At 37.2% G+C, this 15675-nt stretch overlaps 1 protein-coding gene and 1 long non-coding RNA gene across 4 annotated transcripts; one reads left to right on the top strand and one right to left on the bottom strand.

Annotated features, from left to right (window-relative positions):
- Window positions 1-6514: 6514 nt before the first annotated feature.
- Window positions 6515-8023, bottom strand: LOC147480535 (uncharacterized). The gene is made up of 2 exons (XR_015206957.1): window positions 7883-8023; window positions 6515-6981 (listed from the first exon to the last, which is right to left on the bottom strand). It is a non-coding gene; the product is annotated as an uncharacterized LOC147480535 (long non-coding RNA).
- A 1364-nt stretch (window positions 8024-9387) lies between these two features.
- On the top strand, window positions 9388-14260 carry LOC147480534 (uncharacterized). 3 transcript variants are annotated; one of them, XM_086576460.1, is made up of 6 exons: window positions 9388-9545; window positions 9620-9679; window positions 9762-9797; window positions 9901-9987; window positions 11142-11594; window positions 13986-14260. In XM_086576460.1, exons 1-6 carry the CDS (start codon window positions 9479-9481, stop codon window positions 14033-14035), a joined length of 753 nt encoding a protein of 250 aa, XP_086432586.1. In that variant the 5' UTR covers window positions 9388-9478; the 3' UTR covers window positions 14036-14260. The 3 variants fall into 3 exon arrangements, with proteins under 3 accessions (XP_086432586.1, XP_086432587.1, XP_086432588.1); XM_086576461.1 differs by lacking the exon at window positions 9762-9797 and having other exon boundaries at window positions 9393-9545; XM_086576462.1 differs by lacking the exon at window positions 9901-9987 and having other exon boundaries at window positions 9393-9545.
- Window positions 14261-15675: the final 1415 nt, after the last annotated feature.

The raw sequence follows: 15675 nt of genomic DNA, 5'->3' as shown, positions 1-15675 counted from the left end.
GAGATGGATGGAGAGACAACATGCGTTGGAAGTGCGGCTCTTGTCCTGCCCAATACCCCATGTGATTTCCTGACCATATTTTCTATGAAATTGGGCGTAAATTGGTCGATGCCAAGGATTATATCAGGTTTGGTGCAGTTTGGAAGTTATGGCAATCTGTTTATCATGACATTCGTCACCATTGGAGAAGTTTGCATCATCAGATCAACAAGTACAAAATCCAGATATCAAGACCAAGGAAAGCGAAGCTAAGGAAAAGGAAGCTAAGCTATTGAAACTTGAACAAAATTGCCAAGGTAAGCTTGATGTTGCTGTTAGCGCTGCAACTCTTATTGTAAAATCTATTCAGTACCATCAGGCTTCCTAGAAAGCCACATACCCACTATACGTGCATGCAAAAAGGAAAGAGCTCCTCTTCTCTTACTACTCGAACAAGCAGGACCCATCTCGACAGCGAGGAAGAAGTTCCGTCTATGAGGTGTATTGGAGAAAGAGCTGGTCAGAGAAAGACACCTGCACTAAGAGCCGAAGATCGCGAATTGGATGCGAACTATAAATTGGTTAAGAATTTGAGCATTTATAAACCGAAACCAAGAGGAATTAAACTTAACCAATATCAAAGGAGAGTGAACAAATCGATAGATCTATAATACACAGTAGAGAATCGAACAAAGAATATTACGAAGTATATAAAACGTTATACACGAGTCATATGACGATGATAGAGTTTAAGAGGTGGAAAGAAGGTGACAGATACAGCGACTACCTGAAACCGCGTCGATGGTCGCTTAAGGAAATACAAAAAATACTAGTACTCGAGAAATTTGAGATGGATGAAGTGTATGCATTTGAAACGAAAGTCGAAGAAGATGAAGTAGTAACGACTTACTCACAATTAAGTTGCGGGAGTGCAATTCCATTAAACAAAGAAATTGCGCAATTATTGAGTTATTTTGGGCTGCCGAAGAAGATGGAGAAAAGTTCGGAGAATATGACAAAGCGGTGGCAAAAAAATTCGACAACATGAAACAGGTATGTTAGTATTTTTTTACATTTAGCTTCAAATTTTGGTTAAGTCTGAAAGACTAACGAAAAGATTCGTATTTTCTTCGTAGGTTGAAACGGCGAATTACGAGCAAAAGATATTGACGAAAAATTTTGAACGGAAAGATCACAATGCCGTAGAGAAATAAATAAATAAGCTGAATAAAGTTTTCGCTTAGAAAGTTAACGTAATGCGAATTTTGCCGCGACGGATAAAATGCGGTTAATACGAGCCTCGAAAGTTTCGCTCGAAAGTTCGGCTTAATGCCTTAGAAAAAATAATGAAAGCTGTCAAAAATTTCACTTGGTAAATTTCAAAAGTAGAAAGATCGCGAATGCCTTAGAAAAATAATGATCTTGACGAAAATTTTCGCTGCTTGGAAAATTTTTAGGAGAAAGATCAACACAATGCCATAGAAAAATAATGGCCCGTAGCCGAAAATTTTCGCCGGAAAATTTTTCAGAGAAAGATCGGCACAATGCCGTAGAAAAAATAATGAAGCCGACGAAAAATTTTAATTTCGGAAAATTTTTAAGTAGAAAAAGATCGGCACAATGTCTTAGAAAAAAATAATGAAGTGCGAAAATTAAAAATTTTCGAAAAATTTTTAAGAGAAAGATCGACATAATGCCATAGAAAAATAATGTTTTGAAAAATTTTCGCCGGAAATTTTTTCAGTGAGAAAGATCGACACAATGCCTTAAAAAATAATGGAAATTTGACGAAAATTTTCACTCGGAAAATTTTTAGGTAGAAAAGATCGGCACAATGCCTTAGAAAAATAATGAAATTTGTGAAAATTTTTCGCCGGGAAAATTTTTCGTAGAAAAAGAGAAAACACAATGCCTTAGAAAAACAATGAATCGCGGAAGATAGTTAACCGAAAGTGCTGTTTAAAGGAATGCAGATTTCAAGAAGAAAACGAAGATTTACTCGGCGACCGTAAGATAATTGAGGAGACAATTGATTAGGTAATTGTGTGAATGTAATACCATAGAGCTAAAACTTCTTTTGATGAAAAATAAATAAAATGGGTTTGCTATTGAATATTGTTGTTGTGTCGGATAACATACCCGCGAAATACCGACAATGTTGTAGATTTATGTAATTGAAATGAAATAGAACGAGGCGCCCTATGTAGAGAAAAGCGCCCCAATGCGTGCTTAACTTTGCAAAATTAGGCTAAAGCGAGCATAAAAGCGTTCAAACTTAAGGCCGACGAAGCTAAACGTGGTAACCTTATCGATTTTTGTCGAACGATAGTAATGGACTAAGCTGAACGTAAAAGCGTTCAAACTTAGGACCCGACAAAGTTAAATCGCGATAACTTCGCCGATTTTGTAAATAACGATATTAACGAACTAAAGCGGCGTAAAAGCGTTCAAACTTAGACTAGCGAAGTTAAACGTAGTAACTTCGTCAGATTTTGTCGTAGCGATAGTAATGAGTAAGCGAGCGTCAAAAGCGTTCAAACTTAGACTGACAAAGCTAAATGTGGTAACTTCGTCGGATTTTTTTTTCGTAATGATAGTAATGAGTAAGCGAGCGTAAAAAGCGTTCAAACTTAGACTGACAAAGCTAAATGTGGTAACTTCGTCAGATTTTTTTCATAATGATAGTAATGAACTAAGCGAACGTAAAAGCGTTCAAACTTAGACTGACGAAAAGATGACTGCAAAAGTGATGTGTCAAGTCCTTCACTTCTAACGGCGGCAGAGAGATAAGCCAATGAATCTGCATGACATAAGTCATTTCGGGGTCTTTGAGTGATAGAGATGCTATCAAATTGTCGAACAAGACTATGTATCAAACTAAGATAAGCTGTCATACGCTCATCTTTTGCTTCAAAAGACCCACCAAACTGATTTGCAACATGGCGAGAATCCGTGTATAACTGGAGCTTCGGCCCCTGTCATCAAAGCCGTTCTCAAGGCACAAATGGCATCCTCATACTCGACTTCGTTATTTGAAGCGGCGAAGCCAAGTCGCACAGATTTCCCAATCTTTTCTCCGCCGGGTTTAACAAAAACACATCCAATTCCCGACCCAGATTTACTATGGGAGCCATCTGAGTAAACAATACATAGGTCAATGGGTTTAGGAATTGCGTTTTCAAGTTGGTCTTCATCGCCCCCAGTTATTGGCGGCAGAATGTCTTCCATAGATTCTTCCTGGCGCAAAAAATCGTCAATAGGAGAATCATCAATCGGAAAATCAGCTACCAAAGAAGCCAGAACATGTCCTTTTTCAGTAGTACGACTTTCAAAGACAATGTTATATGCATTAAGATAACTTTCCCATTCGGCTAATCTACTTGATTCTGATAAAAAAAGACGGGTCTACAACCATCAATGAAAAGAACGTCACTAACAGCTTGAGTTGTAGCTGCCAGGTATATGCCACTAGGTTGACCCGTTGAAGGACTTGTCAATATAGGAGGACTGGCCAAGTATTTCTTCAGTTGTTGCAATGCCATCTTACAATCAATGTTCCAAGTTGCCGCCCTCTTTAAAGTCTCAGTATCCTTCGATTTAACGACTATATCATCGATATAAGCCTCCATTATTTTTCCCAGCAGATCATAAAAAATTGTATTAAAGAGTGAAATCCATTTCACCTAGAAGATTTAAACAGACAGACGCCCCCGGTCGAGCCTATGTGGAAGATGACACCTGCCATTACCTCTTACAAGAGTTAGAGATTTTAGGCGGTACACACTTTCGGGTCCGACTGGAGATTGTCTTTTTCTTTGCGTGTAACCAACCTATCTAGGTCGGTAGTTTGTCTGGGATTGTGGTCTTCCCTCTAGTTGCTTCTATGACACCTTCATCCCTGCCTAGTCGAACCTGTCTGGGATGACAATTTTTCTCAAATCTGCGAGGTCGGCCTTCCCTGTCAGGTCGGTCCAGTCTAGGATGAAGGTTTTCATTATACTTTCTTCCGTGACACCTTTTTTCCCTGTCTGGATGGACCTATCTAGGATGGCGATTTTCCACAAATCTGCGAGGTCGGCCTTCCCTGTCAGGTCGGTCTAGTCTGGGATGAAGTTTTTCCTTATACTTTCTTCCGTGACGCCTTTTTTCCCTGTCTGGACGGACTGTCTAGGATGGCGATTTTCCGCAAATCTGCGAGGTCGGCCTTCCCTGTCAGGTCGGTCCAATCTAGGATGAAGTTTTTCCTTATACTTTCTTCCGCGACGCCTTCTTTCGGAGGTGTTTGTATCGCTGTTTGCGGTAGCGGCGGCGGCGGTGCTGCTGCTTTCCGGAACCTAGTAACAAAAGTACGTAACTTTTCATCACGTTGTTGCTTGATGTTCAAAAGTGAGTCGACATCCTTTGGCGTCTTGCAATTGTGGCGAAAACGATTAACAAACTGATTTTCTAGTTCATTGTATTGGTGAATTGATCTTGAAGGCAACTCACTAAACCAGCGTAATGTTTCTCCCTTTAGAGTTGATGGAAAGAGCTTACATATGAGCGGATCATCTCCACCCCATAACACCAACTTATTTTTGAACGATAGAACATGCAAGCCAGTATCTCCTTCCGACTCATCATAAAGTTCAAAATCGGGTTGTTTGAAGTCGGGATGGTGGTAAGCTTCCCGAATGTCGGTTTTAAAACTTATCAAGTACGCCATCATTGACTGTCAAGTTTTTCATTCTTACATCCCTTGACTCTCTATCGTTAAGTTCTTTTGCAATCAACTCTTTCAACTATTGTTCTGTTAGAGTTAAAGTATTGGCTCGAACAACTGGACGCCCCCGGTCGTGCCCATGTGGAGAAGGATACCTTCCATTATCTCTTATTGGAGTTAAAGATCTTTAGCGGTACGCACGATCAGCTCCGACCGGTGATTGTCTTTGTCTATCCCTGTAACTAGCCTGTCTAGGTCGATAGTCACCCTTGGCCGAGTGGTCGGTATAATTATACCACTTCTCCATGTTTTGTTGTTTTGTTGCGGGATGCCGCCTTCTAGTCATGTCGGACACATATCTCGGATGGCAGTCTTCCCTGAAATTGCTTCTCAAAGGTAAATCTTCTATTTGAGATCGGACATGTCTAGGGTAGTAGTTATCCCTGCCAATCCGATTCTCCCCATAAGTACGGGTAATAGGGTCATTACTCTTAGAGTGTGCACTGGTTGATTGTGTTTGAGAAATAACACGTTGTTGAGGACGATGAAGTGGATCTTCAAGATGGTCCCATACACTGGAATGGGCTGCGTCCCTTCGTGGTCGCCTAATGTTGTTGAATTTGCAGCCTCGTCCACCGGCCTTTGCCTCTTTGCCAGCTTCCTTCTCAAGTTCCTATTTTAAATTTTTGACTTGTCATAACTCACGCTCAACCGTATTAGGAGTGGCGGTAGCGGAGGCGGTGGTGGTGGTGGTGGCGGTGGCGCTGCTACGGTTGGATGTTGAGAATTGATCTTACCACTAGGAGTAACTTGATTGTTCAACAGTTCTTGCATTGGCTGATTTGAATTTCGAGGGTTGCAATTCCTATTAGCAGGAGGAATATGTTAACTATTTGGTCTGCTTCTTGTGCTTACCATCTTGATTGTTTCACGTGATAATGAATTCTAAATTCCCCACGAGGCCATGCAATTATGTTTTGGCAATAAACCGCTTCAACACAACGAGAGCAATGGTAAAGAACACACTAAGAAACAGAGGAATTTGATGTTGAGGGAGATGAAACTGAACCAAATAATGGCTGCCTACGTACCCAAGATCTATTCTCTAGGGATCAAGTTTCAACGTAGTTCCTTATAAAAAATAATGTGGTATTTATATAGGTAGAGTAGAGAGTCCTTGTAGCTCAAGTAATCTTGTTGCTTGAGTAATTGTGATAGAATATAACTGTTAACTGATAATTATCTCTTTGATAAGAAATGAATTTGGACATAAATCAATGTACATTAGTGGCAAGCCATGTGGCTAAGATTCAGCCTTAGACACATGAGTTAATGGGCCTATACATTGATCCATGGTAGCAAATTGGGCATTAGCCCTGTCGATTAAACGAATAAAGTGGAGATTCCTACCAATGGACGTTCCCCACGTAGGTGGGAGTCGAAACATCCCCTGCTATATGATTCCATTTCACAACCCTCTAAAGAAGTTTGCGCTTTCAACACCCCTAATGCACTTTAGAGACAAAACCCGAATTTCGCTTGGCAACCAAATACACAACAGATGGCTCCTCCAGGTTTTGCCAATCCGCCTATTAGACCATCTACCAATTATACTCCATACCGTCAAGGGAATAATACGCAGTACCAACAATGTCAGCATCAGTTTCCAAGCAATTCAATTCCTAACTACCAAAATAACCGCAGCCTTGTTCCAGTCAATCCAAGTTATGGCTATCATCCTCAGCTCGTCAACAATAACTATGAACTAGTTCATGTTGCACCACCTGTGCACAACCTTCTGCTATATATATATATATATATTCTAACAAACACTAAACTTTAAAAGGATGATTAATTGAAAATGGTAATATTAAAGAAAATGGTAATAGATAAAGAAAATGGTAATATCGTGTACACTTTGATATCGTGTATTGATTTGTTAAAGCTGCTCTAGCTTGAGAAGCTTCAGCTAACCTCAACAGTGTTTCAGACATCCCAGATCCAGCAGTGTCTCTACTTCTACTATTAATTGGACTCCGCGAGTGACTTGGTTGTTAGTCTTGCTCATGAACCCTTGGTGCATTATCAGTGGACATCCTTCTCATTTGCGCAATGTGAGAAGGCCCCGATGCAATATTATTAGAAGTGTCCTCCCTATCCGTAGAAGTGATATCCTCCATATCTTGGTTGCTTACACCTTGGAGATGTTCATCAACAACCATTGTTTCTCCAAATATCAAAGCAAACTTTTCGTACTTAGGACAACCTTCATTGCGAAACTTCTTTGCTTTCGGATTTTTCTGATTCATAAATAAAAAACAGTTACATTCTAGGCTAAATATTTATAGGGGAAGTACGGAATGTAGTAAATGTAGTAGGGTGGAGATCTCTCTCTCTCAACAGGCAGCTCCTCATCTCCTGAACTGATCTAAACTCTCTTCCCATCTGTTCATGCTGTCTCAACTCTCAACCCAAGTGCAAGTGCAGTCTCCCTCTCATCTCTCATGCTCTTTAAACTCTCCAGTAGTCTTTCATCATCAAATCCGAAATCGTGTTTTAGTTTATGACTGTAAGTGTTAAAAGTTCTTCTCTCTGTCATGAATTTATCGATGTCATCTGAAAACAGGCAATTAATGTTTTGGAGTCGGATAAATTGATCATTGAATTATTGATTCCGATATTTGTTTGTTGTTGTTGTTTATGCTTTCGGGTAAAAGTCTGGATTAGGTACCATTACATTGTATACAACTTTGGGTAAAAGTCTGGATTAAGTACTTAAAAATGACATGTATGACTATATATAGCCAATCAATCACCACGCTGAAATCTATCATGTTTGTAAAAGAGCTACCAGGATAGCATTTGTGAAAGAGCCATCAAGACGGCTACTGATTGAAATATCTACCATTACATAACTCCTATATTCACAATGATGACACCCAACGACTAAGCTACGGTAGAAGAGAAGGGTATGTGCTCCTCTTCCCTAACAACATAATTTAAGGTGCTAATGAGTTAGCGCATATCAATAACAATTTCCAATACATTCTAAATGTAAATGGCAGTAACAACAAAACAACGCATACCCAAAAAAAAAGTTACGTAGAGCAAAAAAAAAAATACATTAGTACCAAAACATAGAAAAAACAAATAATCGAAATTAGATTAAAACTTAAAATAATCGAAAAAAAAACAATATACCTGGAAGAAATTGGAATCGAATTCTTCAACGATGAGAAATGAAAATGAGAACTGAAGGTGGGCATTGAGATTGGGTCGGTGCCATAACTGAACATCTTTGAATGTGAAACGAAGTTGAAGAGAAAGAAGAGACCACCCAATTCTTTCTGTACATTAAGGCTGCGTTTGGTTCACGGAAAATGGGAGAAAAGAAAATGTTTTCCTGGATTCTAAATTCTATTAGGTGTTTGGTAGACCACGGAAAATGATAAGCGAGAGAAAACATTTTCCATTCAGGGGCCACTATTGGGGAAAACAACATCCTTTTTAAAATGAGAGAAGTTGCTTTTCCTTTTGTGCGTCGGCCGAGATTTGAAGTTATTCCATCTTAAATTAAGCTCTAGAGGAACTAGAAAATCACTTTCGTGTATAGAGTTATCGAGGTTATCGAGTTTTAGGTGGGGTTTGATCCGATTGGACCCGGTTTTAAAATTGTGAACCAAACAACTAGAAAACACATTCCTCAAAAATGGATTCTCGCAAATTAGTTTCTGGATTTTCTCTTTCTTTGAGAATCAAAATTCGTTGAACCAAACACATCCTAAGAGGAAAAAAAAATTATAAGAAAATGATATAATTAATTTCTTCAAAAAAGATGTATAAATTCATTGTACCCTTTTGATGAATGGTGTGGAACCTAAAGCTGCGATTGTATTGAGCGTGCAAGGAGAAAAGTGTTTTTTTTTTGTTAGATGAAGTTGTAGAGGGACAGAGAACGAAGAGAACCAAAAGGTTTTCTAATCCCACAAAACACGGTCTCCAAGTCTTCCAATTGTGGTTTAAGTCTGGAGAAACGAAGGGTTTTTTTGTTTAATGGCCTAATTAATTTACACTGCCATCATGGCACTCGTCCCAATCGTTGATTTATATACCCTTAGATTGAATCCCAGCCGCGAGTAAAGAAAGTGAGGAAACAACCCTGCTTTGTTAAGTTGATATTAGAGTAAGCGCCGCTCATATGTCATTTGTGCAAGCTCTTTATGTGGCTGATTTTATTTGGGTAGAAATTAAAATTTCTCCCCGTGTGAGCTTCTTGAGCTCCTCTTATCAATTTATTTTCAACGTTTTGAATCGATGATAAAAAAGAGTTGGTCTTCAATACGCAAGTCGTGATCGCTTGCGCAAGTAATGTGAGCCTTTGGATTGAAGACTTCACCACGCTAATACACACGCACACCACTGGTATGAGTGGCTGTGAATTCATTAGCGCACCCCGGCCAAGAGGTAGATTTAGCCAAAAAAAAATTGCACAAAGAGCGAACCAAGCACCTGAAAAATTGGGGAAAACTTTATTATGCAAAATTTTGCTTAACAAAAGTTTCCACCCAAACTTTTCTAAATTTGCACCGGCCAGTTTTGGAAACAGGCGGACCCATAGACTATAGAGAGACGTGATAGATATCATGTGCTTCTAAAAAAAACAACTATTATTTGGGCTTCTAATAATTAAAGCCCAAAAGTTTTAAAATCCAGCCCAACACATTTAACAGTGGTATCCATAAGATGTTTGTTGATTAAACCCTAGAACAAGTAGGAAAGAAAAGAAGGAAATTGAAGATGATCGCAATGGAAATTCGTGACGAAGCTCACTTGAGGGAGATCGCAGACCAAATTTCTCACAGAGGTTTATTTATTTTCTTTTCCACCAAAAGTCCATTTCCTTTTATTTATTTATATTTTTTCTCTCACCATGTCCAGATCCAGATAATCGAGATGACCCGTCTTCCTCAAGTCTTGACTACTTGACTTACTCCTCAAGTAATCACTTCTTTTCTTCCTCAAGTAATCACTTTTATTCGTTAATTCCATCGAGTTTTTTATTTTTTATTTCCATATCTAGGTGATTCGGATTCTCATATGGAGGATTCTTCCTCAGGTACTCAAATTTCTACTAGTTGTATATTTTATGTCTTTTGTTTTGTTATATCTTCAATTTTTCCAATGTATACACAATTGCTTCTTTTTCCTGTGTATTATAGCAAGTGTTGCGTATGACCTCCCCGAATGGGATGATGGATTTCCAGATTATGTATTTTTCTTCCCTGCACTTATGAATTTTTTTCCTGGTAAGTAAATTCTTTATTCTTGTGTTCTTTCTCGTTCTAGTTGATTAATTCATATTGAATTGTGACCTACCTTTGTTACTACAATATACTTTATATACTTCTTGTGAAAAATATTTTTGTCTGCATCAACGTGTAATGTGTGTAGTGTCTGTTGGACACCAATTTTATTTATTTATCTTTTTTTCCCCCTTAAAGTGCCTTGCATGGGTTAAAGTTTGTGTTTTCATTGCCAAATGGATCTTGTTTTTCAATGCGAAGGTGAAATGTTGCATGACCATGCCTTCACCTATATAACGCAATCCGGAAATTGCTTTCAACATCCAAAAGAAAAGAAAGAAAGACTAATGCAGTTATAATTTTCACTTCACTGGTATAATGAACTTGCCAGTGATATACTGGGTGATTGCTGGATCTTTTAACCTAGTGATATACTGGGTGATTGACGGTGCCGCATGGCTTTATGACACCGGGCCTATTATATGGAGGTTTTTTAGTAATAAAATGTGCGCTGTGTAATGCGTTTGTGAGTCTGCATGAGCATATGTTTGTTGCATTCTCCATGTTGAAAATAAAATGGAGCTTCTGTCTGTAGTTTGTTGTTATAGGCTCTGCCAGTGGATCAGTCCAGAATACTTGCATCCAATCTAATTCAAAACCTTTTAAGAAAAAACAAAATGTGTTCAATCCAATTGTAATCGAACCGAACTAGATTAAATGTCAGCCATGTAGTTGTGAGATTATACAATATAATCATGTAATATAAAATTTAATTAACAGTATCAAGTTACCACGATATAGCTCATATATCATTTTGGGTTTCAAGAAACATCTGAAACTCAACCAATATCTAATGGGTATTACTTTTCGAGAACCATTTGCAAGTTGATAATATATACGCATTACTCTAAAGTCTAAACTGATATTGTTGGTTTTTCTTAATATTGGATCAACCAAGTTTCTGTTGGATGTCCTTTCCGATCTAGCAGTCTTAGTAGGATTTTCTTCTTAATCTAGTACTTAATGCAATAACTAGTTGGACACATCTACACTCCACTTGAACCTTTCTATGTTCCAGTTTTATGTGATATCGTCTTCTGTTGGTTTCATTTAGTAGTGGTAATTTTTTTTATAATTCTGAGTTTTTTTTATGACAGGTGATGATTATTTCCCACGACTGACTTATTTTGAGCTTAATGATGAGGAGTTGTTAGCAAAGCGCAAGGAGATACTGATACAATTATGTAAAAGAGATCCAAGTTGTTATACATTAATCATTGCTCAGTATAATTTCGCTTTGCTAACAACACTCCATGCGTTTTTGAAGAAAATTCTCAAGCGTGAAGATTGGTCTTTTAAGGAGGGGATAGTGGTTTATAAGAACGTCAAGAAAGCATTTGATATTCTTGTTTGCCCGGTGGAAGATGTTACCGCTATTTGTACATATGCCGAGAAATGCATGAAAGAATCTATCAAAAAAAAAGGAAAGAAAGGCAAAAAGATAAGTGCTGAGGAAAAATTTAACATTTTGCGTGATATGGTTGACTCTTGGGTGAAGAAAACAGAAGGAAAAATTGTTGATTTGGCAGTAGCTGAGGCTTCTAGATTAGGTAAGTTCTGAACTGCTTAAGATTATTAGAGTCTTTATCTTTAGCTTGATTGATTCTTTTGTGTGTTTTCATCTGTGTGATAACTTATGAGATTGGTTTTTAATAATTGTTTTAGAGCGCGGCTATCCCAGGGATATCCTCATAGGGACGAGCTACTCTGACTGGAAGATCCACAAATCTCAACATTGATCATACAACTAAAAAAAAGTTAAAAAAAAAAAAACTGACGGAAAAAAAAGGTAGAAAATATAGAGAAAAACTGATGAGCAAAAGCAAAAAAAAAAAAAAAAATTGTTCGTCCTCTAATTCATCTTTTGCTCTTTGCATACCTCGCTAGTGGAATCCCTTTTGGTTTTGGTTTTTTGTTTTTTTTTTTTTTGTTTCTTTTTCCTTTTCCAATTCTTATTAAAACAAAACTATGATTCACATAGATTATGGAATCCCAAGGAAGCTTTTTTTAAGTATCAAGAACTTTAGGCTAGAGAAGTAAGTATCAACGTGAATTACCATGTTAACATCAATCAAAATTAGAGAGAGAAATCAAAATTGGGAAGTGCAATGAAGCTACAGGTAACATATGATCGGTTTGGTTAGTTGAGTGGTTGGTCACTTGCTCTCATTTGGAAGAAGAGGAAGCAGATTGGTGGGTTGCTGATTTGGAGTTGACATTACATATTGACTGTTTGACAGGGATCTAGGACTCTAGCAGTGATTAATTTCTTCAAATTAATGAAACATATATTTCAATTCTACAGTCTAACTTGGTAATATTCGAAGTATATGTGGGTATGGATGGCTAGATCTTATGCTAGCAATTTTGATTGATGTTAAAGAGAATTAGAGAGAGGTTAACTTGGGAAGAAGACGAGCACACAAGCATGTACATTTTCGTCACTTTGCCATCTGTTTTGGTCAGTTAATGAAGTCTCGGGATACGAGTAAATCTAACAGCATCAGTAGCTCATCCCTATGAGGATATCCCAGCTATGATATCCCAGGGATAGCGGGCTCATTGTTTTATTACGAGAATTATGAGAATATTTTTTTCTTTGAAAGTGATTCAAAGTTACAGAGTTAAAGATAGTAGGTACATTAGGATTTGATAAAGTAAGACTGATATGAAAAAACATACATCAGTACTTACAATATTCCAACAATGCGGAAAGAATACCCTATAAATCTATCAAGCCCTGGTGAGCTTTCATGGTTTAATTCAAATACCGTTGTTTGAATTTTTTTCATCAGTAGAAAAGTAGCTTTGGGATACAAGTTTAGACCTGTTGAAATTGGATTCTCTTCTAATAAAACTGAAGAATGTGGTCTTGAATGGCATCTTCATAATTAAGAACACTCCCACCCTTGGTGTGCACTTCTGTAAGTAGAAATAATCCTTGCTTCATTTTGTTCATGGAAGTAGTTAGTGGTTCTCTCACTTCCCAGCTCTCCTCAGTAGTTATTTGTTTGCATGGAAGTAGTTAGAGCCTTCTTCAAGTCTAGTTCTTTCTGAAGAACAGTTGTTACCAGTGCATTGTTATCCGGATCTTCATCAACATTATTCTTAGCTTTAATGAGATCTTCAACAAGAGTGCCTTCTCGATATTGCCATAGATCCCTTCTCCAAAAGTTAAGGTCTTGCCTTAGTAGCCTTTGTATCTGTTTCATTAACATAACCTATGCAGGAGCTCCAAGTTCCTTTTGCCAATTGTTTTCACCACGTCTAAGAAAGTTGGATCTGATGCCCAACAAGTGTTGAATCTAGAAGGAGCACTTGCTGGAATTTTTTTACTTTCGATTAGTAAATTTTATATTCCATATTTCCATTCTTCGTGTTCCTAATGTTGATAATGCTCTGTCAATTTTTGAAGCTAATCTACCCCCACCTAACTGGTTAGTGCTCATTACACCAAGTCAGCCCAAGTCCCACAATTTTGAACTTCTACTAGGGTAGCGTTCATAGCATTGTGATGAAATTCTTTACTGTGAGTTGGTTAGGCGGCCTGCTCCTTTCTTCTTTATAATAGAAACACAGTTGAAGTCTCCAATAAATCTAACAGATCATGGCCATTTGATTCAATTAAAGGTCCACCGACGGATTAAATCAAAACTACTCGACTCTAGTAAATCCTGTTTAGTCTTCTAAAGCATTCTCCTTTCTTGCTCCTCTCCATAAAAGGAACTTTTTTAGAAGAAGTGGAGGCTTCTATTGTGGCTTTGGGTTTTTTTTTCCCCTATAACCACTAGTAATACTGTCCCTGTGTAGTAATTCTATTATTTCCCAACTTTGATAATCACTAGTATATTATGCTTCAAAGTGCATAAAATTCTGTCTTTGATGATTTTGAAGTATACTTCTGATCACTTGAGTTTCTGATTCAGTGGAATTTGTTGCAGGGAAATCTGACCATGCATGTGGGGAATTTGGGACATGTTCTACTAATTAGTTGAAAACCACAAGTCATGCATGAGATGCTTCCGCCTAGAATTAATATTTTCTATTTATTATGTTCAGTTAATCGGGAACTTTTATCTATTTCTATGTGTTGTGTTCGGGTTATTTATAACCATCTGGTGTTCAAACACTTTTGATCATGGCGCTTCTTGATACTTTCACATAGCAGTGGGTTCGGGTTACATTACAAATTTGAATAGGTACAATTATTTGCTTACACTAGTTTTTGAGCCCGTTCAACGAACGGGGATTGTTTTCATGTACGCATTAATAATGGAGTTATCTATGAGTAGATAAATATCCATAACATTTACTTAATTATTAATATAAAGAACGACAAATAGGTTGATCTAAAATTTGGCAATGAGCATATGACATCAAATTAAACAAAGAAGATATAACCTGGTAATTGATGTGTGCCATTTGTTGCAATAGATTGTTCTTAATGACTCAAAACATATGTGGTGAATAATAAGCCATCATTTTAAACATTTGAAAATTGATAGTATGATAGTATGTTGCAGTTTGGGAGTGTTGTTGCGCTGGAAATAATATAGTGGTAATCACATTGTGACGGGATATCACATGAATTCCAATTGTGAACTCCATGAATTTTTTTGAGATGTTTTGTTTCTTCTTAGGAAGTCCAGTTATATGAAAATCATAATTTATAACTCGGCATTTCAAATATATTTCATTTATTATAATTTGTATTATGAAGTTAGATACTCCAAGGATTATAGGAAAAACACTACATTAGTGTTTTGCATTCAATTAATTATGCAGTAAAACAATAATTTTTTTACAGACAAAAAATAAGGCAATTGGATATCTGATATAGCCATTGAATAAGCTCTTGTTATGAATAATGAACTTGATCGGCTTGTAAACTTCTGCAAATTGAGTTCTCAGCTTTATAACCTTCTTCGCATGGTCTGATTTTAAGAAGTACTTTTTTTGAATTCTCGGGGTCATTACCTAATTTTGTTTCCCCGAGCCACCGTGTAATTGAGGACGTTGACTTCATTTACATTTGAATTCCGAATGTGGTATACCAGAGTTCGATATTAAGGACTATTGCTTCATTCTTTCTAATGCACGTAACACTTTTTCAACTTGAGTGCTAATGTCAAAACACAAAATAGACGTGAAGGCATGAAGAAATCAACTACATACTTTTTCAACTTTAGTAAAGGAAAGAAATTACATATTTGAACAACACATTTGAGTTACAATGCACCTTATTAAGAAAAAAAAATTTAACATGCTCGTGGTAGTTGCTACATTGTGCAACATTTTGTGTTATATTTTATGTTACAATGTAGGCAAACTTTAGCAAGAGGAGGAAGTGTTTTGTACTACAATATGCTTTGAAGATAATCTTTATATATGATGGATGTGAATTAAGAATAATAAATAGCTGGAAGAAGAAGAATAATTAGTGAGATTAGAATTAGAAGTGAAGAAATAAACGGAATCCCATTCATTCTATGATTAAATGTGATATTTTGTTAGTTGTTCAACCAGGTTTTCGAACGCGTTATCATCTTCTTCAAGCCTGTCTTTTCCATACGCTGTTTCATGATCAACGGTCTGAAAGATAATCTGCATATCTTGAAAAGCCCAAAGTCT

This window comes from Coptis chinensis, chromosome 8 (assembly GCF_015680905.1).
Source record: "Coptis chinensis isolate HL-2020 chromosome 8, ASM1568090v1, whole genome shotgun sequence".
NCBI lineage: Eukaryota > Viridiplantae > Streptophyta > Magnoliopsida > Ranunculales > Ranunculaceae > Coptis > Coptis chinensis.
Note: the sequence above shows the minus strand (reverse complement) of the source record. Positions and strands in the feature narration are given on the sequence as shown.

What these genes read in the sequence shown, in the direction of transcription:
- LOC147480534 (XM_086576460.1), top strand. Translation starts at nt 9,479, where the DNA reads ATGATCGCAATGGAAATTCGTGACGAAGCTCACTTGAGGGAGATCGCA. An exon ending in TATGGAGGATTCTTCCTCAG is followed by an intron (nt 9,798 to 9,900) that starts GTACTCAAATTT and finishes TGTGTATTATAG; the next exon opens with CAAGTGTTGCGTATGACCTC. An exon ending in AGCTGAGGCTTCTAGATTAG is followed by an intron (nt 11,595 to 13,985) that starts GTAAGTTCTGAA and finishes AATTTGTTGCAG; the next exon opens with GGAAATCTGACCATGCATGT.